The sequence below is a fragment of the Suncus etruscus genome, chromosome 10 (assembly GCF_024139225.1).
Source record: "Suncus etruscus isolate mSunEtr1 chromosome 10, mSunEtr1.pri.cur, whole genome shotgun sequence".
Classification (NCBI taxonomy): domain Eukaryota; kingdom Metazoa; phylum Chordata; class Mammalia; order Eulipotyphla; family Soricidae; genus Suncus; species Suncus etruscus.
In genome coordinates, this window is record NC_064857.1 from 4,253,647 (window position 1) to 4,280,976 (window position 27,330).

The window sequence follows — 27,330 nt, forward strand, 5'->3', positions numbered from 1 at the left end:
AAAACAAAGCGAACTTTCTATAGAAGCTTAAAAAGTTTGGGATGTGGCTCAATGGTGCATGCCTTGCACTGTGAGGTCATGAGTTCCAATTTTTCTCCCTGTCTCATACATATACACACATCATCAACTAGTCATCAACTAGTCTATATCCAACAATTATTTATAAAAATAATGCATTTAACTATCTGAATATTTATACACAAAAACCCTTCACAGGGCTATTATTATCTACATGCTGATGAAAATAAAAATAAAACATTCATGCTTGCTAATATGTTTCATTTCTATTAAATAAGAAAGTTCCAATATTGGAACCAATAATGAAAAAGAAAACTATTATTTTTTCCCAAGTTTGATATAGTGAAACAAATGCTTTCAACAAAGGGTTCTGAAACAGCACAAGCCTTTGCATCATTTTTTCTTAAGATGATTTCCTCATTTAATGCAAAAGACAAAGATGAGGTCTCCGCTTTTCAAAATGTCAAAGTTCTACAGAAATACCAAGTGCACCAACTAACTTTAAATGAATTTTCACTAAACCAAAGACTACTTTTTGAAGCCCAGATTAGCAGTTATTTGCTACTGGGTGAAAATGCATTCATCTTATTAGAGTCAATTCCTTAGAAGGTTTACAAGTATTTGGACAGCATCAGATGCAAACCTATAGTTTTTTGCACATTCCATCATGCTGAGAATATCCATTCTTTGGTCGATTATACCTACAAGATACCAAAAATAAATGGGGAGTTATTTAGGGTTTTTTAAAAAAAAGTTGGGGCTGAAACAATTGTATAGCAGTTGGGCCTTTGTCTTGCACACAGCCAATCTGGATTCAATCCCAGCATCCCCTAAGGTCCATTGACCACATCAGGAGTAAGCCCTGAGCACAGCTGGTTGTTACCCAAAACAAAAACAAACAAAGAAAAAAACCAAACAAGTGTTGAAGAAACCATGAAAAATTTTCCTCCTTAACAGTATGTTAACAGGATACAAAAATACCAATGTCACATAGAGTAATGGCTTTTTTTATAAGCATCCAGATGTCACTGTGAAAAGTCAGAGAGCCCATTAAAAATTATGATTATGAGGCAAGGTTCTAATTACAGTGAAACAGTGAGACAGCTACTACCTATCTTCCAACCAGATTCTATGTACTGAATATGAAAAAATTTCATCAAAAATTAATTTAGCCTTCATTATCTTAATCGGAAGGAAACTACAAAGCATTTCCAATTTTGAGTTTGATTAAATTATATCCATTTATTAATGGCAAAATCAACCATAACTCATTCTTGATGATGAGATAACCCCTATGTACAAACCTGGCAAATTTTGTAAAAAGTATGAAATCAAAAGGCTTTGGATTTAGTAAAATCTAGCTCAACACATGAAATGCCAAATAATTTCCAATAGTGGAATCATGAATTTTCCTATATTGCCTTACATTTATTATATCCCTAATAAAAAAGTACCAAAATCCTCGTGTTAACCCTGAATCCTTAGTCCAAACTGTAACAAGTTAAAGACATTTATATGTTGTTAAAGAGAGAAAGTACAGAACCATGCGCTGTCCAGAGTATGAAACTCAACAAGATGGAAGAAATGCTAAACTCATAAGTACAAAGACACTTTCCTTTATAAACAAAACAAAGCACACACAGAAATTTCAATTACAATGCTACCGCTATATATCTAAATTCTCTACTAGCTGGTGAACCTGTTACTAACAGTTTAAAGGAAAAAAACAATGTTAAGCTTTTGTATTTTCGGTAACAGAAATATCACTGAAATATTCAGTAACAGACAAACAGATCCTAGTTGTAGATTAATTAATGTGTAGCTTCTTGTGCTTCCCATCACGAGGAGGTAAAAACCCCCAATTACTTTATTTTCAATGAGATAAAGCAGAATTTAAAGATCTACACAAAATCAATTTTTCTTCCACATCACAGTAATGAGAATGGAGATTCATAATGCATAGGAAACGGTGACTCCTCGTGAAGATTTAAGTCTTAGTTCACAAGTACATGTCTGTGCCTTGTGCATGACAACTGTATGAAAATAGTCTCAAAAATAAAGACAAGAGTTGAGGCGTGAAGCGACCCACGTCCCCTGATCTGGCATCCCATCCCAGGGAAGAGAAGTCTCTGAGGCTTCATAAATACTTGAAACCGTTGGGAATGGCCTTAACCACACAGTCTCCAGCGATGCTCTGAAGCCCCAAGGTATCGGGCTGACCACTAGCTCTGAGAAAGCTTCAACTGCACTCAGCTTCATCAGTCACTTGTGCCCCGTCTTCTCCAGATCTGGAAGTTTCCTGACCAGTGCCTGGTGATTCATTCGGATACTCGCGAGGAGCCCCCCTTCGACGCCATCCGAACCAGTGTAATTGATCTCCTCGCCGTTCAGGGTGGTCATGTGCCCGCCGAGGGCTTTTAATATGGCATTTCCAGCACATATATCCCACTTTTTTATATAGGTCACATGGATATATAGGTCGGCTTTTTCTTGACTCTGGTCAGGCACATCCAAGAGTGCTAGAACTTTATAACCTGAAAAATAAATACAGAATTTAGGTTACTATTAAAAAACGTAAAGAAAATAGTCGTTTTAGTACACCAATAAAAAAAAAAAAAAACTTACAGGAAAAGGTGTGCAGAGCTCTCTGTGCTCTTTCAGAGAGCCACGTTTGAAATTTTTTTGGTCTTGTTTTGGTTTTGTAACATACCCAGCAGTGCTCAGAAGTTACTTTCTGGCTTTGAGCTCAGATACCACCTTTGGCAAGCTAGGAGGACCACATGGGACGCCTGGGATCAAACTCAGGTCCACTACATGTAAGGCAAATGTCCTACCCACAGTACTCTCACTCTAGGACCTCATGTCTGAAATTGTTTTAAATTAGTTTTGGGGGGGCTGGAGAGATAGCATGGAGGTAAGGCGTTTGCCTTGCAATCAGAAGGTCGGTGGTTCAAATCCCGGCATCCCATATGGTCCCGAGCCTGCCAGGAGTGATTTCTGAGATAAAGCCAGGAGTAACCCTTGAGCGCTGCCAGGTGTGACCCAAAAACAAACGAACAAACAAAAAAATTTAGTTTTGGGATTTCTTTTAAGGCAGACCTTATTGAAATGAACAAAATATATAGCACACAGTAATAAGCAATTCAAGTATAATCAAACATGGGTCTATAATTTGTTTCTAAAGAGTGTGGCATTCAGTAACTATTTTCTGTGGAATATACTACATATGCTTGAATACACTGAAAGTATAAAGTTTCAGTGTATTGAACTGAACACTTAGACCGTATTCGAAAGAGAACAAAAAATATTTTAAGTCCTTTTTTTGTCATGATGCAAAATCAAAAAATTAAAATAGTAGACGCAGACAAATGTAGTGGCCATGTCTGCATTCGGCCAGATCCATGGCCTCACTTTATTCTCGAAAGAGATATAACGAAGACATGAAAAATTATGAGAAGACGGCTGTGCAACTGAAAATGGCAATCTCAGGGGAAGAGGGCAAGCCAAGTCCCTACATGACTGAAGCCACACCAGCTGCGCCCACCCAAAACTGCTGCTCGATAACGGCCCAACACATATCTATGGCTCTCTGCAGACATCAATCTGACCAAAAATCTAGGTATTTGAGTAATTTGAGTTGGCATTACCAAGAATTCTTTTGGAGTGAGTGTGAGAACCCTCCCGCTGCCTTCTCATATTTCCAGAAGACCTGGCAGCTGAAAGAATGTCCCACAAAAGCCAAAGTATCGGCAGTAGGGCTTGGAATTCCTAGACTGTGCAGCTGCAAATGCAACAACTCTAATTTTTTTAAATACTGTCATCCAAGTAGGAATATACCAATTTAGACATCTGCCAATGTGTATCTGAAGCCATCTAATCTTCAGAAACAAAAAAGAGTAACAGCATGAACAACTATCAACAAAAGTTTACTAAACCTTTTGACAATGACTTAATGACCTCATTGTGATACAGTAATTTTCAAATTGTCTTGTTGCTGTACTTTTTTCATTCATTTCTTTTTTTATTTCCTTAACATATATATATATTTGTTTCTTTTTCTTTTTTTTTTTTTTTTTTTTTTTTTGTTTTTTGTTTTTGGGTCACAGCCAGCAGTGCTCAGGGGTTACTCCTGGCCCTGCGCTCAGAAATCACCCCTGGCAGGCACGGGGGGCCACATGGGATGCCAGGATTCAAATCACCGACCTTCTGCATGCAAGGCAAATGCCTTACCTCCATGCTATCTCTTTGGCCCTCCCTTTTTAAATTTTTTATTGCGTCTTTATTTAAGCACCACGATTACAAACATGTTTGTAGTTGGGTTTCACTTATAAAAAACATCTCCCATCACCACTGCAATCTTCCCATCACCAATGCCCCCCATACCCCTCCTCCCCATTTCTTTTCTAATAATTTTGTTCCCACTTACCAGGAAATAAATATATTACCAATAACTATGCAATTATTGATATGGCAATTTATAAAGTAATTTATTTTTGTTTGTTTGTTTTGGGGCCATACCCAGTTATGCTTAGGGGTTACTCCTGACTATGCACTCAGAAATTGCTCCTGGCTTGGGGACCATATGGGATGCCGGGGTATTGAACTATGGTTTGTCCTACCTCAGCATGTGCAAGGCAAATGGCCTATCGTTTGAGCCACCGCTCCGGCCCCAGTAATTTCGATTTTTAAAAATATAGAACAAACTAGATCTAGATTCTGGTTAATCTTTTTATTGGGTTATTCTGGACATGATTTTGTGAGCATCCTAAGTAAGAACCTATAAGAAAAGAAGTCATTATATTAAGAAAGGTAGATATGGAGCAATGAGTGCTTAACTCAAAAGGCCGAGTGCGGGGCCGGCGAGGTGGTACTAGAGGTAAGGTGTCTGCCTTGCAAGCGCTAGTCAAGGAAGGACCGCGGTTCGATCCCCTGTCATCCCATATGGTCCCCTGAGCCAGGGGCAATTTCTGAGCGCTTAGCCAGGAGTAACCCCTGAGCATCAAACGGGTCTGGCCGAAAAACCAAAAAAAAAAAAAAAAAAAAAAAAAAAGAGGCCGAGTACATGCATTACATTCTACCCCCAGTAAACATAGTATTAAACACTAGGACAGATATGAGCACCAGAGCAGGAGTAGCCCCAAATATCATCAAGTTAAAATGAGTAGAATCGAGCATTACTTTTCTCTTCATCACTATATGAAGTAACTTTAAAACTAATATTTTTAACCATAGTTTGCTATTTAATGTACTTCTGACAAGTAAAGTACTTGTCACATGAATAGTACTCAAAACATGGTAGGCAAATAGTCCACGAATCAGATCCAGGCTATGGTCTATTTCTTTAGTTCCGAATAGCCCTCAGGTTTATTTCAAGGTTGGGTACAACATCCAACAGTACTCGGGGCTTATTCAGAGCTCTGTGCTCAGTGATCACTCCTGGACATTAAACCCAGGTCAGCGATATGCAAAGTAAGTGCTCTAAATGCTGTACTCTGGCTCCTAGCTCTGAATATTTTAATTTTTACTCTTATAGAGTGACCAAAAATAAAACAGCACACACAGGTGACATGTGTCACAGGCTAAAAATATTTATCACTATACAATAAAATACACATTAACTGGCCATTAATCTCTCTGGCTCAACTCAGATGTGGAAGCCGACATATTCACAGGTGCTCACAAGTGGCCAACTTACTCGACATTCTAACCCTTTTGATTCATATAGTCTGTGCTACATGAAGCATCTTCATGTTCTTTAGCTTTCCCTGATATTCATATAGTTCCATTAAAGAAAAACAATTACTCTGATCATATTAAATACAAAATCATTGTTGCTATGCCACTAATAGGATAATGCTTTTTGTAGTCTATAAGGAACAGAAATCACTGCTGTCAGACCGATTTCTAAGAAGACATGTGAGACTGAAATGCCAGTATGAAGATCCCCAAGAAGGACAGTACACACTGTCCGTCCTCTTTCTCCCCAAGCAGAGAATGACCAAAACTGTCTCCTGGCATAAGTTTTGACTATCCTAGACATATTTTGTGTAAGTGTCATGGAAAGTAGGAACATACCAGCACCACCAGCTGGGATAATTGTAGTCTGGTTTCCGAAAGTCTGAAGAGCAACCTGTTTAACCATTCCCGAATGTGAGCGAGACACCACAATCCTGGGGGTCTTCTCGTTGTAGACCGTACGAGCTTGCACATTGGCACCACCATCTACCATTGCCCATGCTGAAACACAAACAACACAACATCCATTAGTAGCACTGAACGTCTGAAGACTAGACTCAAAGTCCTTAAAGACTCAAAAAATATTAAGAGCCTTCTAACAAGAAGTAATTGCCTTTATTTCTGAAACAGAAAACTTTTCTCCTGAGCATAAAATTAACTTTGACATTACATGGATGTAAAGTTTTGAAGAGTCGTTATCCCAGGCTAGTCTGAGACCATAAGCACTCATTAAATCAGAGTTCCCCACAGAATGGCTAGAGAGCACTGCAACTCACCTGCCTGCCCCTCTACTCAACCCCCTACCTTCCCTCTCTTCCAACCATGCCCTGTAGAGATTCCACACGCTCATCTTCAGCCTCATATCAAATCAGCTAGCTAAAATCAAACTGACATCTATAAGCACAACTACTAACCCTGAATATTTTAAGATATTTAAGATTTTTTTTTGCTTTTTGGGCCACACCTGGTGACACTCAAGGGTTACTCCTGGCTACGTGCTCAGAAATCGCTCCTGGCTTGGGGGACCATATAGGACACCAGGGGATCGAACCACAATCTATCCTAGGTTAGTGCGTGCAAGGCAAAAGCTCTACCACCTGCGCCACCGCTCCGGCCCCAATATTTAAGATATTTTAATTTAAAATTTTCTAATATACTATTGCTCCTTTTAATGGACTCATGGTCTTGATTGACTGCATAGCGACTCCTAATAAGTTTTTCAAATATAAAACAGTTAAAACAGCAATGAAGTTAGGTTTAAGCATCTGTATATCAGACAGAGCTCCAAAAGAAAAAAGTTCTAAATTTCAAAATAGAAGAGAAGGTGATGAGATCCTAGAGATAACATAAAAATTTTTTGGGTGGGGGAAGGTGGGCCACACGTGCCAGTACTCCTGGTAGGCTCAGGGGGCCATATGGAATGCAGAGGATTGAACCCCGGTCAACTGTATGCAAGGCAAATGCCCTACCCATGTGCTATAGCTTCAGCCCCTACATGTACTATTCTCTTGATTAGAAACTTTTCTTCATTAACTACCAAACTACACAAGAAAACAAACTGACTCAGAATTTCTCAATTCAATTGCTGCTCTAGTGGTCACTCAAAATGGGATTAAATATAGGCCACCATGGCTAACAGTGAAAGCAGCTGCATTACCTATTTGGCTGCAGAAAAAAATCCAAATGATTAACAGAGTGGTCTCTGCATTCTCCAAGGATGATGGCAGTCTCACAAACATTTCTTTCTAAAAATCACAAATAGCAAACAAGCAGAGAAAATACAAGCATTCTGCTAATCAATACTTAAAGAATACTTAAAGGCAAAGGATAGCTCTACAAGAAAGAAAATACCAAAGATGAGTAGGAAAAGTGCTACACAACCCTAGTGTTCACACAAGTGCCACAAAGTGGGAAGATTCTCAGTAGTGAGCGAAGGCAAACAGCATCAACCACAATTTTCCCTAGAGACAAAAGGAGCCATGTAAATGAGAACTAGAGAAGGCGATCCCAAAATGAGGCAACAAAGCAGAGATATGTGGAGAGAAGAATAAAGCATCTTGAGGAAATAATGTGCGTGTCAAGAGCAAATTACATGATACAGAATATCTTTTAGTTATTCTCTTCAATAGACACACAATTTAAAAGGCAAATAACAAGGAAAGAGAAGAAAAAGGCTGGGTCAAAAAGAGGTAAGGGTTCCATTGAAATAAGACAGAATAAAACAAGCAAAGAAAAAATCCAAAAACAAAAACAAGCAAAGGTTCCGAGGTTCTACTGTAATAGACTTCCTCTCTGACTCTGGCCTATCTGAGCAGGCTTTTGACAGTGTAGATTCGGGTCCAGAACATTGTCTCATTTGCATCCGTAAAAAGCCTGCTTGGGGGCCGGAGAGATAGCATGGAGGTAAGGCATTTGCCTTTCATGCAGAAGGCCATCGGTTCGAATCCCGGCGTCCCATATGGTCCCCCGTGCCTGCCAGGAGCAATTTCTGAGCATAGAGCCAGGAGTAACCCCTGAGCACTGCCGGGTGTGACCCAAAAACCAAAAAAAAAAAAAAAAAAAAAAAAGCCTGCTTGGACTGGCTGAGTCAGAGAGGCGGTCCGAGCAGCCTGGCAGTGATTGGTGCAGAAAATTGTCTCATTTGCATGCTTCAAAAGCCTGCTTGGCTATCTGCTCAGAAATAGCTCCTGGCACGCACGGGGGACCATATGGGACACCGGGATTCGAACCAACCACCTTAGGTCCTGGATCGGCTGCTTGCAAGGCAAACGCCACTGTGCTATCTTTCCGGGCCCAGGAGTAACCCCTGAGCACCGCCAGGTGGGGCCCAAAAACCAAAAAAAATAAATAAATAAATAAAGCCTGCTTGGATTGGCTGAGTTAGAGAGGCAGTCCGAGCAGCCTGGCAGTGATTGGTGCAGAACATCATCTAATTTGCATGCATCAAAAGCCTGCTTAGATTGGCTGAGTTAGAGAGGCGGTCCGAACAGCCTTGCAGTGAATGGTGCAGGATGGAGCTGGAAAATTCGTTTTGTGGCCATATTCACACAATTTTCATGTAGCGGCATATTGAAACATTTTTCGGGATATACTCAGTGTATAAGACGACCCCTGATTTTCGGTTGACTTTTTGTTTCAAAAGTCATCTTATACGTGGGAAAATACGTTAAGAATAAAGATAATCTCTTCCCCAACTAACAGAAAGCTGAGAAAGCTGTACTAAAAATCATTCCAAATTTTTTTTCTTTTTTCCCCAGTGTCCAGCACCCACCCATTCCAAATTTTAGTCACCAAAAAAGTTGTGCAAAAGTGGGGGGGGAGGATTTGATAAAGGAACAAGAAATCCTAAATGGAGCAGGGAAAGCCTCTTCAAGAAGTGGTGTTGGCACAGGTGGTTATCCATTTGCAAAAAAGCGAACTTAGACCTCCAGCTTACATCATGCACAAAGGTAAAATCCAAATGGATTAAAGACCTTGGTATCAGCCTTGATATCATCAGGTATATAGAACAACACAGAGGTAAAACATTCCAGGACATTGAAACTAAAGGCATCTTCAAGGAGAAAACTGCACTCGCCAAGAAATGGAAGCAGAGATAAACAGATGGGAATATATTAAGCTGAGATGCTTCTGCACCTCAATGGAAACAGTGCCCAGGAGACAAGGCCACCCACTGAGTGGAGAAACTATTCACCCAATACCCATCAGACAAGGGGCTAATCTCCAAAATATACAAGGCACCGACAGAACTTTACAAGAAAAAAAATCTAATCCCATCAAAAAATGGGGAGAAGAAATGGACAGACACTTTGACAAAAAAGAAATACAAATGGCCAAAAAGTACATGAAAAAATGCTCAATATCACTAATCATCAGGGAGATGCAAATCAAAACAACTATGAGGTACCACCTCACGCCACAGAGATTGAAACACATCACAAAGAACAAGCAGTGCTGGCGGGGAAGTGGAGAGAAAGAAACTTTTATCCACCACTGGTGGGAATGCTGTCTAGTCCAACCTTTATGGAAAGCGATATGGAGATTCCTCCAAAAACTGAAAATTGAGCTCCCATACGACACAGCTATACCACTCCTAGGGATACACCCTAGGAACACAAAAAATACAACTCAAAAATCCCTTCCTCACACCTATATTCATTGCAGCGCTATTTACAATAGCCAGACTCTGGAAACAACCAAGAGGCCCTCCAACAGATGAATGGCTAAAGAAACTGTGGTACATATATACAATAGAATATTATGCAGCAATCAGGAGAGATGAAGTCATGAAATTTTTCTATACATGGATGTAAATGGAATCTTTATGCCGAGTGAAATAAGTCAGAGGGAGATAGATGCAGAATAGTCTCCCTCATCTATGGGTTTTAAGAAAACTGAAAGATGTTTTTGCAGTAATTCTGAGACAAAAGAGAGGAGGGCTGGAAAGTTCAGTTCACGACATGAAGCTCACCACAAAGTGATGAGTGCAGTTAGAGAAATAACTACATTGAGAACTATCATAACTGTGAACGACATGAGTGAAGTAGAAAGCCTGTCTAGAGTACAGGTGGGGGTGGGGTGGGGAGGAGGGAGATTTGGGATATTGGTGATAGGAATGTTGCACTGGTGACAGGGGGTGTTCTTTACATGACTGAAACCAAACTGTAAGCATATTTGTAATCAAGGTGTTTAAATAAAGATATTAATTGGGAAAAAAAAAAGTGGGGGAGAGGAAAGTTGTTCAAAAGTAAATCATGAAAATCTGAAGAGCTCAACAATAGAGCAGCAAGAGCACCCACAAAGATTCCAATGTCAAAGAACTTGACAAAACAAAATACAACTTAAAAGGTGGACAAACAACAAAGAAAAAATAAATAGTAACTCATAACACAGTAAGAAAATGGGAGGGAGGGAACAAAAATCACTGACATTTTAGTGCTACATCTTGGGACAAGATAAAGAACTTGTCAAAAAAGAACAGGAAGTAAAAAAAAAAAAAAAAACATAGGGCAGAGAGATAGCACAGTGGTAGGGCGTTTGCTAGCACACAGCCGACCCAGAATGAATGGTGGTTCCAATCCCAGCATCCCATATGGTCCCTGAGCCTGCCATAAGCGATATCTGAGCCCAGAGCCAGGAGTAACCTCTGAGCGCGGTTGAGTGTAGCTCAAGAACAAAGACAAAAACAAAAAATATGAACAGTAAAAGATCAAAAAAAAAAAAAAAAAGCTATGGACTCCCATAGGACTATATATGTCTATATATACACACATATACACATATACAAAGATAAGCATCCCTGAAAAATAAAAAAAACTTCACGATTATAATTAAAACCAATGTTCCGGATATAGAAATTAAAATATGCATACCAAGATACAACATATGGAAACATTTACTCAGCCAATTCTCAATCTAATCTAAGATATAATACAGTTCTATCATTAGGCTTTAAAGATAAAGTCCTAAAGCCCTAAAGGCAAAACAAGCAAATCATATTAAAAAAGGGGGAGATTGAGATTTCTTGTCAACAAGAGCATATGTCCATACATATAGAACACCAGTCAAAAGTTACATTAACCAAGATAGATGGGCATATAGACAGCTGAATAACATCCACTAAAAATTGGTGTCCTTCCATAACTCTTGGAATGTATCTCATTTGAAAAGATGATCTTAGCAGATGTAATTAAAGTTGAGATCATACTAAATTAAGATTGGGTCCCAACATCAAAGACTGCTGTTTTCTAAGAAAAAATTCAAAACTAACTCAATGAATGTCACGTGAAGACCAAGGTACAGACTGCAGTGACAGAACTACACAGCAGGGAAAATAACAGTCCCCACAGCTGTAAAAGAAGGATGTCTATGACACATTGTGTATTAGACTTACGTATGATCTTTAGAATGTCAGGAGAATATATGCTTAAGCCACCAGTCTGTGGTAATTGATTTGAGCAGGGCTTACTCCCGGCAGGGATCTGGAGAGCCTACGGGGTGCCAGGGATTAAGGCACAGTTGTCCACATGCAAGAGTTGTACTATCTTTCCAGCCCTATTACAGAGTGAGCCATACTCGGGTAATCTTTATTAATTAGACATTAATTTATTATCTTTATCAATTAGCAAGAAGTAATCAAAGTAAAATAATGAGACAAAAATCTTTGAATATGGGGGCTAGCTCTTCTGAAAAGAGCTCCTAGCTCTTCTGAAGAAATCTATCAGAATGAAGCTTCTTAAAGTTTGTCCACTCACGATTCCCTGTCACCAAGAAATGCAAACCCTGGCATATAAGATAGACAAAAAGTCATAAATACCCTATCAAAAATGTACTGGTAATGTGAAACAAATTCTAAAAAGATTTTGCATGACCCACATATTCAGTTTAAGATACCATATGGGTTTGCAACTTCCAATTAAGAAGCTAGTTATGGGGCAGGAGCGGTGGCACTCAGAAATTGCTCCTGGCTTTGGGGACCAGATGGGACTCCAGGCGATCGAACCGCAATCCGTCCTAGGGCAGTGAGGGCAAGGCAAATGCCCTACTGATTGTGCCACTGCTCTGGCCCCAAGACTATTCATTTTTAAATGCTTCCAATTTCCATTACATGGACACATTATACATGAACTTATTCAAACCTTGAAAGATGCCAACAGGATAAATTTCACAAGTTCATGAGTCTATGGACTGTAAACTCTGGGACCTCAATAGATAGAAACAAGATGAGAATCATCCCAGTTCTATAGAGCCTGGAGCTCTGACACCTCCAAATTCAACAATACTGATAACCCCATGGGAACACAGTAATTTTGATGGGAAAGCAGCATAGAACCCAACTAAGCTCAATAAACAAAAACACCACAGAAGACTCAACTAGCAACAAACAGCTCAGTAAAACCCCAGAAAACTTTAATACACCCACTGTGAAATATAATCTTCACAAATTTTCTTTTACTGAATTGTTAATGTGGTAATGCCATTTTATTGTAATAAGTAATATAAAATAAATGTTCTGCATTCTAAGGAGGCAAGCTTGGGGTGTGGGAAGGAAACTAGTGAAAATGGTGGAAGGAAAGTCACACTGCTGGAGAAACATTAAATGTCAGAAACAGCTGTATAACGAACAACTTTGTAATCCATGGTGTTTAAATAAAATTTAAAAAAACTTGTGAAAGCCACCACAGAGAATGGCACACATCACAAAAAATGAGAATAAACAGTGTTGGTGGGGATGTGGAGAGAAAGGAACTCTTATCCACTGCTGGTGGGAATGCCGTCTAGTTCAACCTTTATGGAAAGCTATATGGATATTCCTCCAAAAACTGGAAATCGAGCTTCCATACGATCCAGCTATACCACTCCTAGGAATATACCCTAGGAACACAAAAATACAATACAAAAACCCCTTCCTCACACCTATATTCATTGCAGCACTATTTACAATAGCCAGACTCTGGAAACAACCAAAATGCCCTTCAACAGATGAGTGGCTGAAGAAACTGTGGTACATATACACAATGGAATACTATGCAGCCATCAGGAGAGATGAAGTCATGAAATTTTCCTATACATGGATGTACATGGAATCTATTGTGCTGAGTGAAATAAGTCAGAGAGAGAGAGAGAGAGAGAGAAAAACGCAGAATGGTCTCACTCATCTATGGGTTTTAAGAAAAATGAAAGACATTCTTGCAATAATAATTTTCAGACACAAAAGAGAAAAGAGCTGGAAGTTCCAGCTCACCTCAGGAAGCTCACCACAAAGAGTGATGAGTTTAGTTAGAGAAATAACTACATTTTGAACTGTCCTAATAATGAGAACGTATGAGGAAATGGAAAGCCTGTCTAGAGTACAGGCGGGGTCGGGTGGGGAGGAGGGAGATTTGGGACATTGGTGATGGGAATGTTGCACTGGTGATGGGTGATGACTGAAACGCAAACACAATCATGTATGTAATCAAGGTGTTTAAATAAAATATTAAAAAAAAAGTTGTGAAAGCAAGCCCAAAGACACTAATAACACAATACAAGGAATATTGAGATGAATGAGATGATCAGTAACACCATCCCAATCCCCATACATTTCTGATACTGAGTTTGGAATAATTCTTAACTACCACAATATCTAGATCAGTATCTGATATCATGGTAAGATAAAGAAAAAAGATTTGGCTAAGACCACTTCTTGGTGAACCTTAAAATCCATACAGATATAAAGGTACAAACACCCTGGACTTAATCCACATCAGTAACACAAAACAAACAGGGAATTCTACTGCTGGAGACTTTATACCCACTGGTATCCCCCAAAATACTAAAAATCTTTATTCCAAAGTTTCCATATTCTCAAGAGTTAGAAGGCACTGTTTGGTCATATACTAAGTGAAGAGGTGAAAGATGAGAGATCACTAACAATTAATGCACTATAGCTGATATTCTAAAGGAAATTAAGAATAGACAGTATATACAAGTAAGTTAATAACTCAAGAAAAATTTAGGTATTTACCTGTATATTCAGAAAACGGTTTATGTATTACTCCTAGCACAGGTTTACCATTTACTGCAACACACACCATAGTGGTAACATACTGTCGAAGATCCTCTATGAGGAAGACAACACAGAAAAATAATTGACAAAGCATATAAATACAGGAGAGTAGGTTATACTTAATTTCATAAAAAATGCATGTGCAAGAAATGCCTTTCATAACAACCCTCTCAAAGAGTGTCTAATGATTGAGGGACTGAGTTTTGGTTTTATCAGCAAATTGCCTGGACTATTCTCTAAGCCCATTATGTATAACTCAGTATCCTATTAGGTAAAATACAGACACTAATTACTTATATTGAGGTATAGATTAAAGTAACATTTAATTTTAGAATTGAACTGACAAACCAAGTTCAATACTTAGAATAGTGCCTACACAACTACACAAGGATGTCCTCGCTGAATAGCACTATTAACGGATCAAGCTAATCAATTTAGGAAAAGAATTCTTATATAAACAGAACTTTCAGTATTCCTTATTTGTGTTATCTATTACTGCAAAAATTATTTTATAATTTGTTACTATTAGATATACACTTGTAGTGTATCCTCTCATTCCCTAAATAGTTACCACTGAACATCTATAATGGGTCAAGTTCAGTGCTTAAACACTGGAAAGAAGCATCCATATTTAGAAAATTACTACCTAGGGAAAAATGAACCACAATTTTAGCATAAATACCAAGAGAACAGAGAAAGGCAGGAATTAAGTATCACCGTATATAAAACCAGGCATGGGAGGATCCAGACTAGTTAAGTACACAAACACGCATACTTAGCAAAAATTCTCGGCCTTGTTACTTGCTCTCTGGATGCCTAAATTTTACATCTTAATGGCAGATGTGTAGACAATACACCTTGCATTTCTAATATCAGAAGTAAATAGTATAGTCAGGCTGCATAATACTTGAACACATCTTAATAGATTAATCAATATGTAAACAGGTGTTCACGAGGGTCCATTTTGTTGTTTCGACTGCTAAAATCCTCACTAAAAAGCCAGAGGCAATGAGCCACCATCATTAATAGGAGTGTTCCATACTACTGCATTTGGGGGCTGGGGGTAAAAATGTTCATAATATCTGATCCAGTCTCAATGTTTCATATCATACTTCACAAATATAGGTTCTCAGCTTTAAAATCTAATTGGAAAGACTGGCACCTACTGGTAAAATAGCTATTACATACATATCACCTGTTCTCATTTTGGTACTGTAAGTTAGAATGGCAATATACAATTTGAGATCTATTTTTAAATTACCCGTATATTCCTGTGTAGCATCCAGTGGGTCGATCCATACAGTGACACTTTCTGCTGGTACCTCTTTAGGGGTGCTTATTTCCTTCAGGATGTCCTCTGGAATTTTACGATCCCATGAGATAACTTCCTCATCAGTTGCATCCACATGCTCCTCAGTATTTATCTGCATCAAAAATAGATGACAAAATAAAAATTTGAAAAATAATTAGTACCTCAGAAAACACAAAAGTGAAATACAATTCAGACAAAACCATTACTGACTATCCGTTGGTGGAAATAAGATATGGAATCCTACTATTACTGCACAACTCTCTGCCTTCGGATATAGCTAATGTTTAAGTGGTCAAATATGGGCTATATATATATAAAGCTGTGACAAATCTCTTCATGAACCAATGTACTGAACATCTTTATCTCGTAACAGTTTTTACTTTAGACTTGTGCATTTTTCAACCTTGTCACAGTTTTTTATAAAAGTTGGTGGTTTGAGGGCCCGGAGAGATAGCACAGCGGCGTTTGCCTTGCAAATAGCCGATTCAGGACCAAAGGTGGTTGGGTTCGAATCCCGGTGTCCCATATGGTCCCCCGTGCCTGCCAGGAGCTGTTTCTGAGCAGACAGCCAGGAGTAACCCCTGAGCAACGCCGGGTGTGGCCCAAAAACCAAAAAAAAAAAAAAAGGTTGGTGGTTTGAATCCCGGCATCCCATAAGGTCCCCCGAGCCTGCCAGGAGCGATTGCCAGGTGTGACCCAAAAACAACAACAATAAAAAAGAAGATCATACACAATGACCAAGTAGGTTTCATTCTGGGATGCAAAGATGGTTTAACATACAAAAATCAATCAACATAATATACATATCAACAAAAAGAATAAGAAAAACCATATGATCATCTCAATAGTGCAGAGAAAGCATTTGACAAAGTCCAACCCATTCATGAAAAGAACTCTCAACAAGATGGAAATGGAAGGAACTTTTCTCAATATAGTCAAGGCTATCTACCACAAACTAAAGGCAAACATCATTCTCAATGGAGATAAACTGAAAGTCTTTCCTCTAAAATCTGGTACAAGACAAGGCTGCCCCTCCCACTACTCCTATTCAACATAGTACTGGAAGTACTTGCCCTAGTGAATAGACCAGAAAAAGATATCAAGGGCATCCAGATAGGTAAGGAAGAAGTCAAGCTCTCACCGTTTGCAGATGATATGCTACAACACTCTACCAAAAAGCTTCTAGAAACAATAGATTCCTATAGCAAAGTGGCAGGCTACAAAATTAACACGCAAAAATCAATACCATCTTATACACACATAATGATAGAAAAGAAATAGACATTTTAAAAATTCCATTTACATTAGTGCCACACAAATTCAAATATTTTGGAGTCAACTAATGAGGTGGGTGAAGGACCTATACAAAGAAAACTACAAAATCCTACTTCAAGAAACAAAAGACAGAAACCCTGCTCATGAATTGGGATTAACATCATTAAAATAGCAATACTTCCCAAAGCAATGTACAGATCTAATGCAATTCCTCTAAGAATACCTATGATAGTCTTATTTAAAGAAGTGGATCAAACACTTCTGAAATTCATCTGGAACAATAAACACCTGCGAATAGCTAGAGCAACCCTTAGGAAAAAGATGGGAAGCATCACTTTCCCTAACTTTAAATTGTTTTTTTTTTTTGGTTTTTGTGCCACACCTGGTGTTGCTCAGGGGTTTACTCCTGGCTGTCTGCTCAGAAATAGCTCCTGGCAGGCATGGGGGACCATATGGGACACCGGGATTCGAACCAACCACCTTAGGTCCTGGTTCGGCTGCTTGCAAGGCAAACGCCGCTGTGCTATCTCTCTGGGCCCCCCTAACTTTAAATTGTACTACAAAACAATAGTCATTAAAACAACGTGGTATTGGAATAAATGCCTCTGATCAATGCAATGGACTTGAGTATTCAGAGAAAGTTCCCCACACATGCAATCAACTAATCTTTGATAAAGGGGCAAGAAACACAAAATAGAGCAAGGAAAGCCTCTTCAAGTGGTGTTGAGACAACTGATCAGCCACATGCAAAAAAGCGAACTCTGACTTCCACCTACACACTATGCACGCACAAAGGTCAAAACCCCTCGATATCAGACTTGGAACCATAAGGTATGTAGGTAAAAACACTCCATGGCATTGATACTAAAGGCATCTTCTTCCAGGAAGAAGCAGCTCTGTCCAAACAAGTGGAAGCAGAGATAAACAAACAGAACTATATTAAGCTGAGAAGCTTCTGCACCTCAAAGGAAATAGTGACTAGGATACAAAAGCCACCCACAGAATGGGAGAAACTATTCACCCATTACCATCAGATAAGGGGCTAATATCTAAGATATACAAGATAATGACAGATCTTTAACAAGAAAAAGACATCTAACCCCATCAATAAATGGGGAGAAGAAATGAACAGATAATTTCTCAAAGAAGAAATAAGAATGGCCAAAAAAAAAAGGGGGGGGGGAGAGAATGGCCAAAAGACCCAAGAAAAAATCCTCCACATCACTAATCATCAGGAAGATGCAAATCAAAACAACAATGAGGTACCATCTCATGCCACAGAGACTGGCACACATCACAAAAACACAAAAACAGTGCTGGAGGGGATGTGGAGAAAAAGGAACTTTATGGAAAACATGGAGATTCCTCAAAAAACTGGACCTTGAGCTCCCATGATCCAGTTATACCACTCCTAGGGATATGCCAACACAATACAAAAATGCCTTCTGCTTAAGTGTATTCATTGCAGCGTTATTTATAATAGCCAGAATCTAGAAACAACCCAGATGCCCGACAACAGAAGAGTTGCTTAAAAAATAAAAACCTGTGGTACATATACACAATGGAATACTATACAGCTGTCAGAAAAAAAAATGAAGTCATAAAATTTTCCTAAAAATCGATGGACATGAAAACTATTATGCTGAGTGAAGTAAGTCGGAGGAAGAGAGAGACACACAGAATAGTCTCATTCATCTGTGGGACTTAAGAAAAATAAAAGACAGTATGTTAGTAATGCCCAGAAACAACAGAGGTGAGGCTTGGAAGGACCTTCCACCTCATGAAGTTTACCACAAAGAGCAGTGAATTCAGTTAGAGAAATAGTCACACTAATAACTATCATGACAACGGTAACGAGTGAAAGATGTAGAATGCCTGTCTCGAAGACAGGCAGGTGCTGGTGGATGGAAATGGGAGGTATCAGTGGTGGGAAGGTTGTACTGGTGAAGGGGGTGTTCTTTCTTTATGACTTAAACCCAACTACATGTTTGTAGTCATGGTAATTAAATATATTATTAAAAAACACCTACAAATACCCAAATTTCTAAGTCTATCAGGCAAGTAAAGTTGACTACATAAATGTAGTCTTCTTTGACATCTCTAAAAGAGCAGGATTAGGCTTCTTTTACATACAATTTAACCCCTACATATCTATTTTATCTTTTTTCAAGGTAAACTCTCCCATACACAACATCTAATTCAGACTACTACTACTACGAAGACTACTAGAAACTACGACTAGTAGAACTCTCCCCTTTTAAAAGTGGGACAAAGCTTTTAAATGTCCACCCCACTCCTCTACAATGCTTATTATATATGCACTAATTGTCTTAATTATTCATCAAGAGAGAAAACTAGCTCACAAAAGTTAGTGGAGAGGCCAGAGCAATCATAGCACAGCAGGTAGGTCGTTTGACACCTTGCACATGATTGACCTAGGTTCAGTCCCCAGCATATCATATGTTCCTCCAAGCCTGCCAGGAGTAATCCCTGAGCACTGCTGAGTGTGGTCCAAAATTAAAAAAAGAAAAGTTAGTTGCAGCTAATGTGTGAAAAAATTTCACCATGACCACACAGGGACTGGACAACCTAGGAACCCACAGTCAGTCTTATGCCAGAAAATTTCAGGGATAAGGTCTCTTTGTATTTAGGCCAAGGCTTTTTTTTTTTTTTTTTTCCATTTTACCCATATTTTGCTGGGCCTATGCAAACAACAACAACCGCCACTCTCATATATATATTTTTTAACTCATCCTTTTCGTAAAAAAAAAAATAGAACTTACTAAACTTTCTGCTGGTGCTTCAATGAATTCATTGTGAGTCAATAATTATTAAAAAAAAAAAAAAAGTTAGTTGAGGGAACAGGACCATACAGAGAGTGGAAAAGATGTCAAGGAAATTGGTTTTTAGTATTAGAATAGCATTTTACAAACATTTTTCAGTTAGATGAAAAAGAGATTAATTTCCATCTTTTTTTTTTTTTATAATTTTTTATTATGAATTATGACAACAAAAGATGCAAAGAAAGAGGATAAGGTAAAGTTACAGTGGAAGGACAATCACCCATAACATAATTATCAGAAGAAGTCCCCTTGCTGATTTCTTAACTTTGAATTTTCACCAAAGAAAGTTAAGATAAATAAAACAGAATCCATGTGCAATTACTTTTTCCCTCAAGTCCCCAGATTGTAGCACATTATAATATTTCTTAACAGCACACAAGGCAATCTAAAGCCATCAAACTTACGTAACTCCTTAAACATTAGAGGCATAGTATTTTTTACATTTCCATGTACATGCATATTAGCTTAAGTTAACCTCAAATTTTAAGTGGGTGTGTTTTAAGGATTAGAGTCAAAGGAGCACAGTAAAAACGGTGTTAGAGTGGCAATTGTTGTTTGCATAGGCCCACCAAAATATGAGAGGCATGGAAAGGAATAGCCTTGGCCTAAATACAAAGAGATCCTACCCCTGAAGTTTCCTGGCATAAGACCAGCTCTAGGCCTCAGGAAAGTTATCGTTCGCTCCAAGACATTGTCCGTAGCGCCAACACACTTATCACACAGTCTCTGTTGTTGGTCTCATGTTTCTGTATTAAAGATTCTGGAATCTGCATGTCCTACATTGAAGTCATGATGTGGAGTGCCTTTTCGTTTCACCTCACCATAAAAGGGGAATGCAGGAAGCCCTGTCCTGTAAGCAGGTTGTTGTTGTTGTTAAGTCTTCTCAGTGTTAAGGGAAGTCTCTTTTGAGCAGGACGATGTCTGAGCAGTGGTAGGGTCTTCCGTGGTAGAGGATTGCTTCCAGGTGATGTTATAGACAAACCTCACCATAAAGGGGCAATACAGCAAGCCCTGTCCAGTAAACAGGTCATTGTTCTTGTTGTCTTCTCAGTGTTAAGGGATGTCTCTTTTGAGTAGATCGATGTCTGAGCAGCTGTAGGGTCGTCCCTGGTACAGGAATGCCTCCAGGTGATGTTATATACAACCTTGGATGTTTTGTAAATGTCTTCTGTAGATCAAGGGGTAAATGGAGAATGCCCATTCTTCTGAGGCCTGTGCCAGGTCTTTATGTCAATGTTCAGGGTGTAAGGTCTCATTGCACTACAAGATTTGTGAGTTCCCATTTCTATTAGATAAGAACTTATTGGTATGTATAGTATTTTCCTATGTTATTGTGCCTACGCAAACAAGATATAAAGCCACGTGGTGCTATCAGATATATGGGGGCATAAGAACATTTCCAACAAGACCCATGACTTGGTTCAAACATAAGTATTAAACTGAGGGATTCTTTCACACCAAATTCCATATTGAGCAGTTCATAAAGAGAAGATAAAAAACATGGGGGGGGATCATCACTGTATAAGAAAGTATTTAGCAAAAGTTATAGCCGTCAAAGAAAACACCCATAAAATGTTGAAAAGATATGTGTCCTTTTTATGCCTTTTAAAATAGTTGGGTGGGTGTTAACTCTAGGGCGCCACTTTGGTCTGTGAATTAGGACTCAACAGTACTTAAGTTAGAAAGGGTAAAAAAGGAGTAATGATGATAGGAGTTAAAGAAGTTAAAGAGAAATATGAACTTATGAAGGGGTATGCAAAAGGGCAGAGTACAAAATGGACATTCTGCATACATAAAAACATAATTCAATGATAGTGAGTACTATTAATGTTTCTTGTGAGAGTACTATTAATGTTTCTTGTGCGCGCGGGGGCGATTTTGAAAATGTAGACTGGACAGAGATTACCAGTGCCAGCCAAACCTCCTCCTGCTAGACTCCTGGCTCCCAGGAAGGAGAGATCCTTCAAGAAGATGGGAGAACAGAAGTTCAGAGCCCCACCCAGACCCTCCCTAAGGAGCCGCATGGATAGTGGGGGAAGGCCTAGGGTACCTTCAAACTCCACCAAGGGACCCAACTCACCGGCTTGCCCAGGGGTGTGGCCCGGGGAAGCCCTGGAGATCTGGAGCAAGGCGGCAGAGGGGTGCTGGGGTTACCCAAATCCCGCACCCCCCCCTAGGCCTGGCCAAGCAGGCCTCCGGCATGGCGTGGGCCTGCCAAACCTCTTCCTGCTAGACTCCCGGCTCCCAGGAAGGAGAGATCCTTCAAGAAGCTGGGAGAACAGAAGTTCAGAGCCCCACCCAGACCCTCCCTAAGGAGCCGCATGGATAGTGGGGGAAGGCCTAGGGTACCTTCAAGCTCCACCAAGGGACCCAACTCACCGGCTTGCCCAGGGGTGTGGCCCGGGGAAGCCCTAATTTCCATCTTAAAGATCAAGGAAAGCAGAGACCAAGCGTGGATACCAAATTTAATTTCATATTTATTACTGTAAAATAATTTGAGCAAATTAAGAACACTAGCCTGAAAGAGTTCTGTTCTCTGTACACTGAATCAAAACTATAAATCTAGAGGCCAGAGGGATAGTACAGAAAGGGGGCTTGCCTTACGGTGTCCAACCAGGTTTGATAACTATCTGTATCCGCATTGTCCTGAGCATAGCCAGGAGTGATCCCTGAGCACAGGGCCATGAAAAAACCCTGAGTGAGTGCAACTGGATATGTACTAAACAAAAGAACAACAAAAATAAACTATCTACATCTTAAAAAGTTTTAAAAAAAAACTATATACATCTTAAGTTAGATTGCTCTGTGACTGAAAATCCACTCCAAAATAATTACCATCAGCTTTATTTTCATCACTACCCACACCTTATGAGAAAGTCGGACAAATGACTAGAATTACGATTATTTTTCACACAATAAAATCAAGCTCTTGGGCCAGAGCAGTAGAACAACAGAAAGGGTGCTTGCCTTGCACCCTGATGACCCAGGTTTGATCACGAGCATCCATAATGGTCCCCCAGCATCACCAGAAAGGACTCGTAACTGCAGAGCCAGGAGTAAACTCTGAGCCTCACCAAGTGGGGCCCCAAAACAAAATAAAATATAACAACAACAACAGGCACTTGCCCAGATATCTAGGAAAGACTGCCCCAGGTCTCAATACATGGAAAACAAAAAGGAAATCCAGAATTGCAGGCCAATCCTGGGTTTCTTAGAATAACATATTCCGTTTTCTCAACCTGGGCACCAAATACATTAGGCCAACTAATTCACTTGGTAGAGGGGACTGGTTTTCTCATACATTGCACTATGTCTACCCTGTGCTTACAACTTACAATATAATCAGATAATATAAAATGTCTCTTGGAAGCAAAGGAGTGGTCTACACCAGCATTTCTCAACTGATACCTGATAAGACCTATTACAGAGGACAGAACATGAAAGCTCAGCCTTCTAACAAGCACTATAGGGAGAAAAGTCTTGGAAAGGGGCTGGAGCAGTGGTGCAAGCAATAGGGTGCTTACCTTGCACGCTCTGACCTAGAACAGACAGCAGTTCAATCCCCTGGCGTCCCATATGGTCCCCCAAGCCAGGATCGATTTCTGAGTGCATAGCCAGGACCCCGAGTGTCACCGAGTGTGACCCAAAAAGAAAAAGAAAAAAAAAAAAGTCTTGGAAAAAAAAAAAAATAAGGGCCCTCCTTTATTTGTCAGAGAAAAGAGAAACACCAGGGACTATGGCTAGTTTCTCAATGCAAACTTTCTAGAATACAGTAAACTAAGTGGGAAAGGATTTTAAATTCCTTACCAAAAACTTAAGATAAATCTTTAAAAACTACCAGAAATTTAAGATTGTTCTGGAGAAGGGGAGTGGGGAATGGGGGTGGAGGAGACTATACCTAGGTTTCTACTTAAAAAATCAAGTCTTCCTTTATTGTGAATCTCTACTAAAATGACTCAATTTGGGTCTTATGATGGCCCAGTAGTTGACCTTTTTTGGTTTTTGGTTCTTGGGTTACACTTGTCTGCGCTCTAGAGTTACTCCTGGCTCTGTGCTCAGAAATCGCTCTGGTTCCAGAGACCACATTGGACACAGGGGGATCGAACCAAGGTCCGTCCTAGGTCAGCGCATGCAAGGCAAATGCCCTACCACTGCACCACCGCTCTGCGCTCTGGCCCTGTCAGTTGGGCTATTTATTTATTTATGTATTTATTGGTTTTTGGGTCACACCCAGTGACGTTCAGAGACAGCTTTCCTATCTGTATACTGAATATTATTAAAATTTGGGGCCGGAGTGATAGCACAGCGGTAGGGCATTTGCCTCGCACAGAGACGACCTAGATGAATCCTGGTTCGATTCTGGCATCCCATATGGTAAGGAGCAACTTCTGCATGCAGAGCCAGGAGTAGCATCTGATCACCACCAGGAGTAGCCCCAAAACAACAACAACAACAACAAATAAAATAAAATTTCAAGTTTCTCGACAATCACATGAAGATATTTGTGTGGCATCTGAGCACCTTGAATACACTCAAAAATTGGCTACTACTACTACTGTTTCAACTATTACACCTCAACTTCTTGTAAAAACAATCCTGTGTAGTGGGTAAGATCCCAGAATCCCATATGGTCCCCAGAGCTGAGAGGAGTAATTCCTAAACTTAGAACCAAAGTTCACCAACTAAGCAACAGGGAAGTGGCCCCAAAACAAACAATCCTGTTTCTTCTACAAACTCTTAAGACCGTCCAAAGCAGAAAAGTGAGATTGATGTTTACAAGGGCATCTTACTTTCAGACGCAAAGACAAGTATTTGCGATTGCAAACTACAATTTGAGTTAAGAAAAAAGTTGAAACGTTCTGTTTCATTTGAGCTGACATCAGAAAATAATTCTGATGATAACTACAGCTGCTACCAGCAGTTCACAGCAAGAAATCTAATGTTTTTGTTGCCAAAATATTACTTAATCCATTCAAGGGGGACAGGAGGAGACAGGAAAAGAAAATCAAAGCAATGCACATGACAGCCCTGAAGAATGACACAGAACACATAATGCTACAAAGACGCTCTTCTACTTTGACCAAGAACAGCAGCCGAAAGGCCAGATCCCCAGGGCTTTGAGTTCAATGGTCAGACAAATCCTCCATTTACTAATATGACTAGGAGGAGTCCACTGCACACCACTTGTCGACCCAGGAGCCAGCACGACAGTTGGAGTGAGACAGAGAGTAAAAGTTGCACTTGGTCGAGTTCTTTCTCCCGAATCCTTCACCTTAAGAATTAAGCAAGCAGGCGTGACAAGTTCAAACTGTAAGAATTTGGCCACTCCTGGGCCAGAGGGATGAGGGCTCAATGCTTGGCAAGCAGGAGGCCTGGGTGAGGGCAGAGCACGGGCCACTGCCAGCTGTGACCAAGAGGAGAAGGAGGTGGGGCTGCAAAAGTCGCTTCCTTGTCGGAAACCTAGCCCTGAAGAGGGCTCCAAGTCCAACCTTTGTGTGTTCTCCGAGTAAGAGGCTAAATGACAGTGCTGGCTGAAGGATCCCACAGACAGGCACTCAGAGAGGAGGACTGAGGCAGCGGGTCCATGGAGTTAATAATGGGCGCGGAAAGTCTGCCTCGCTCAGTGCCCGGGGAGCCTGCCTGCCTGCTGTGACTCGGGGGCCCTCGGGGTCGACCATGAGTCGTCCGTGGAGACACGTTCTGAAATCCTTGGGAGGGCTCAAGTGAGTCAAGGAGAGTCCTGCGGCGGCCCGGAGGGAGAGACAGAGACAGAGAGACCCGGGTCTGAGGGAGAGAGGGACCAGGGGCAGGAGGAGAGAGAGGGAGGGGGGGAGGGAGGGAGGGAGACAGAGGCGCACAGACACGCAGACCAGGGTCTCAGAGGACAGACACGTCCGGGTCCCGGGGCGAGGACAGACAGACAGACTGACTGAGTGACGGACAGACGGACGGATTGATTGATGGACAGACGGACGGACTGACTGATGGACAGATGGACGGACAGACGGACGGACTGATTGATGGACAGACGGACAGACTGACAGATGACAGACGGACGGACTGACTGATGGACAGATGGACGGACAGACTGACGGACAGACGAACACAGAGGGTCAGACAGACAGACAGACGGACAGACAGATGGACGGACGGACGGACGAACGGACTGACGGACAGACTGACAGACAGACAGACAGACAGACGGACTGACTGATGGACAGATGGACGGACAGACTGACGGACGGACTGACTGATGGACAGATGGACGGACAGACTGACGGACAGATGGACAGACGAACACAGAGGGCCAGACAGACAGACAGACTGACGGACGGACGGACGGACGGACGGACGGACGGACGGACCGACCTTGACGGCCGGGAAGGCGCGGGCGAGCAGGCGGACCATCTGGCGGTTGGAGAGCGCGTCGCCGCGCGTGGTGGGGTCGTCGGCGCCCTCGCGCGTCTTGCCCTTGGAGCGCGCGCGCAGCTCGTTGCTCTCGCGCACCCGCCGCACCTCGCGCCCGCCGCGCTCCGCCGCCGCCACGGCCGCCGCCAGCAGCGCGCGCAGCTCCACGGGGGCCGATCCCCGCGCCGACGAAGGGACGGACGCGCCGGGCCCGGGCCCCTCGCCCCCCGGCCCCGCGCCCGCGCCCCGCCCCGCCAGCCCCGCGCACAGGTGGTACAGCACGCCCAGCCCCAGCAGCGCGAACACCGCCACGCCCAGCGGCGACAGCCGGATGCCCATGGGCGCCATCGCCAGCCCGAGCCGAGCCGAGCCGAGCCGAGCCGAGCCGAGCGCCGCTCACGGCCGCCGCCGCCGCCGCCGCCGCCGCCCCAGCCGGCCCCGCGCCGACGCCATCTTCCGGACCCGGCGCACGCACGCACGCACGCACGCACGCACGCACGCCTTCCGGGGCGGGGCGGGGCGGGCGGAGGGCGCCGCGCGGGCAGCGCTTCCGGGGCGCGCGCGCATTGGCTGGCCGCGGCGAGGGAGGGGCGGGGCTTCTGGCGGCCCCGCCCCTTCTCTGCCACCACCACCACCACCACCACCACCACCCCCCGAGGGCGGGGCCCGCCTCTCGCTGCGTCCCGGGATGCTGCGGATGCTGCTGATGCTGATGCTGATGCTGCAGAGCGACTCGCGTGCGAGGGAAGCCCTCGGAGGGCAGCGCCTCCCGGAAACGCGCCCTTGGACGGGCCGCTGGAACGATCGGTTGGGGTCTGAAAGGAAGGCGTTGGAATATATATAGAATAAAAACAAAGGAAGAAAAGAACATATATGACCAATATACATAACATAGGAATATAAATATAGATTTATATATAGTGTATGACATATATAAACCTAGATATACGATATGTAAAATGGATTTTCTATAGATAAATATGATATTAAAATACATGTGTATGTATTTATTCATATATTACATGTAACTATATATCATACACATTACTTTTATTATCTATATTATAAATTATATGTTATATACTTGCATAGTATGATGTACATATAAAATATATATGAATAAATAATAGATATGAATTTATATCAATATCAATAAGTAAATATAAAGAAAGACATAAGTTTAGACTTAC

At 41.4% G+C, this 27,330-nt stretch overlaps 1 protein-coding gene across 1 annotated transcript; it reads right to left on the reverse strand.

The window, feature by feature from the left end:
- Positions 1-26,488, reverse strand: BPNT2 (3'(2'), 5'-bisphosphate nucleotidase 2). Its single transcript, XM_049781922.1, has 5 exons — positions 26,102-26,488; positions 15,564-15,726; positions 14,261-14,356; positions 6,094-6,255; positions 1-2,552 (listed from the first exon to the last, which is right to left on the reverse strand). The coding sequence occupies exons 1-5, from the start codon at positions 26,486-26,488 to the stop codon at positions 2,281-2,283; spliced, it is 1,080 nt and encodes a 359-aa protein (XP_049637879.1). The 3' UTR covers positions 1-2,280.
- Between the last annotated feature and the right edge of the window lie 842 nt (positions 26,489-27,330).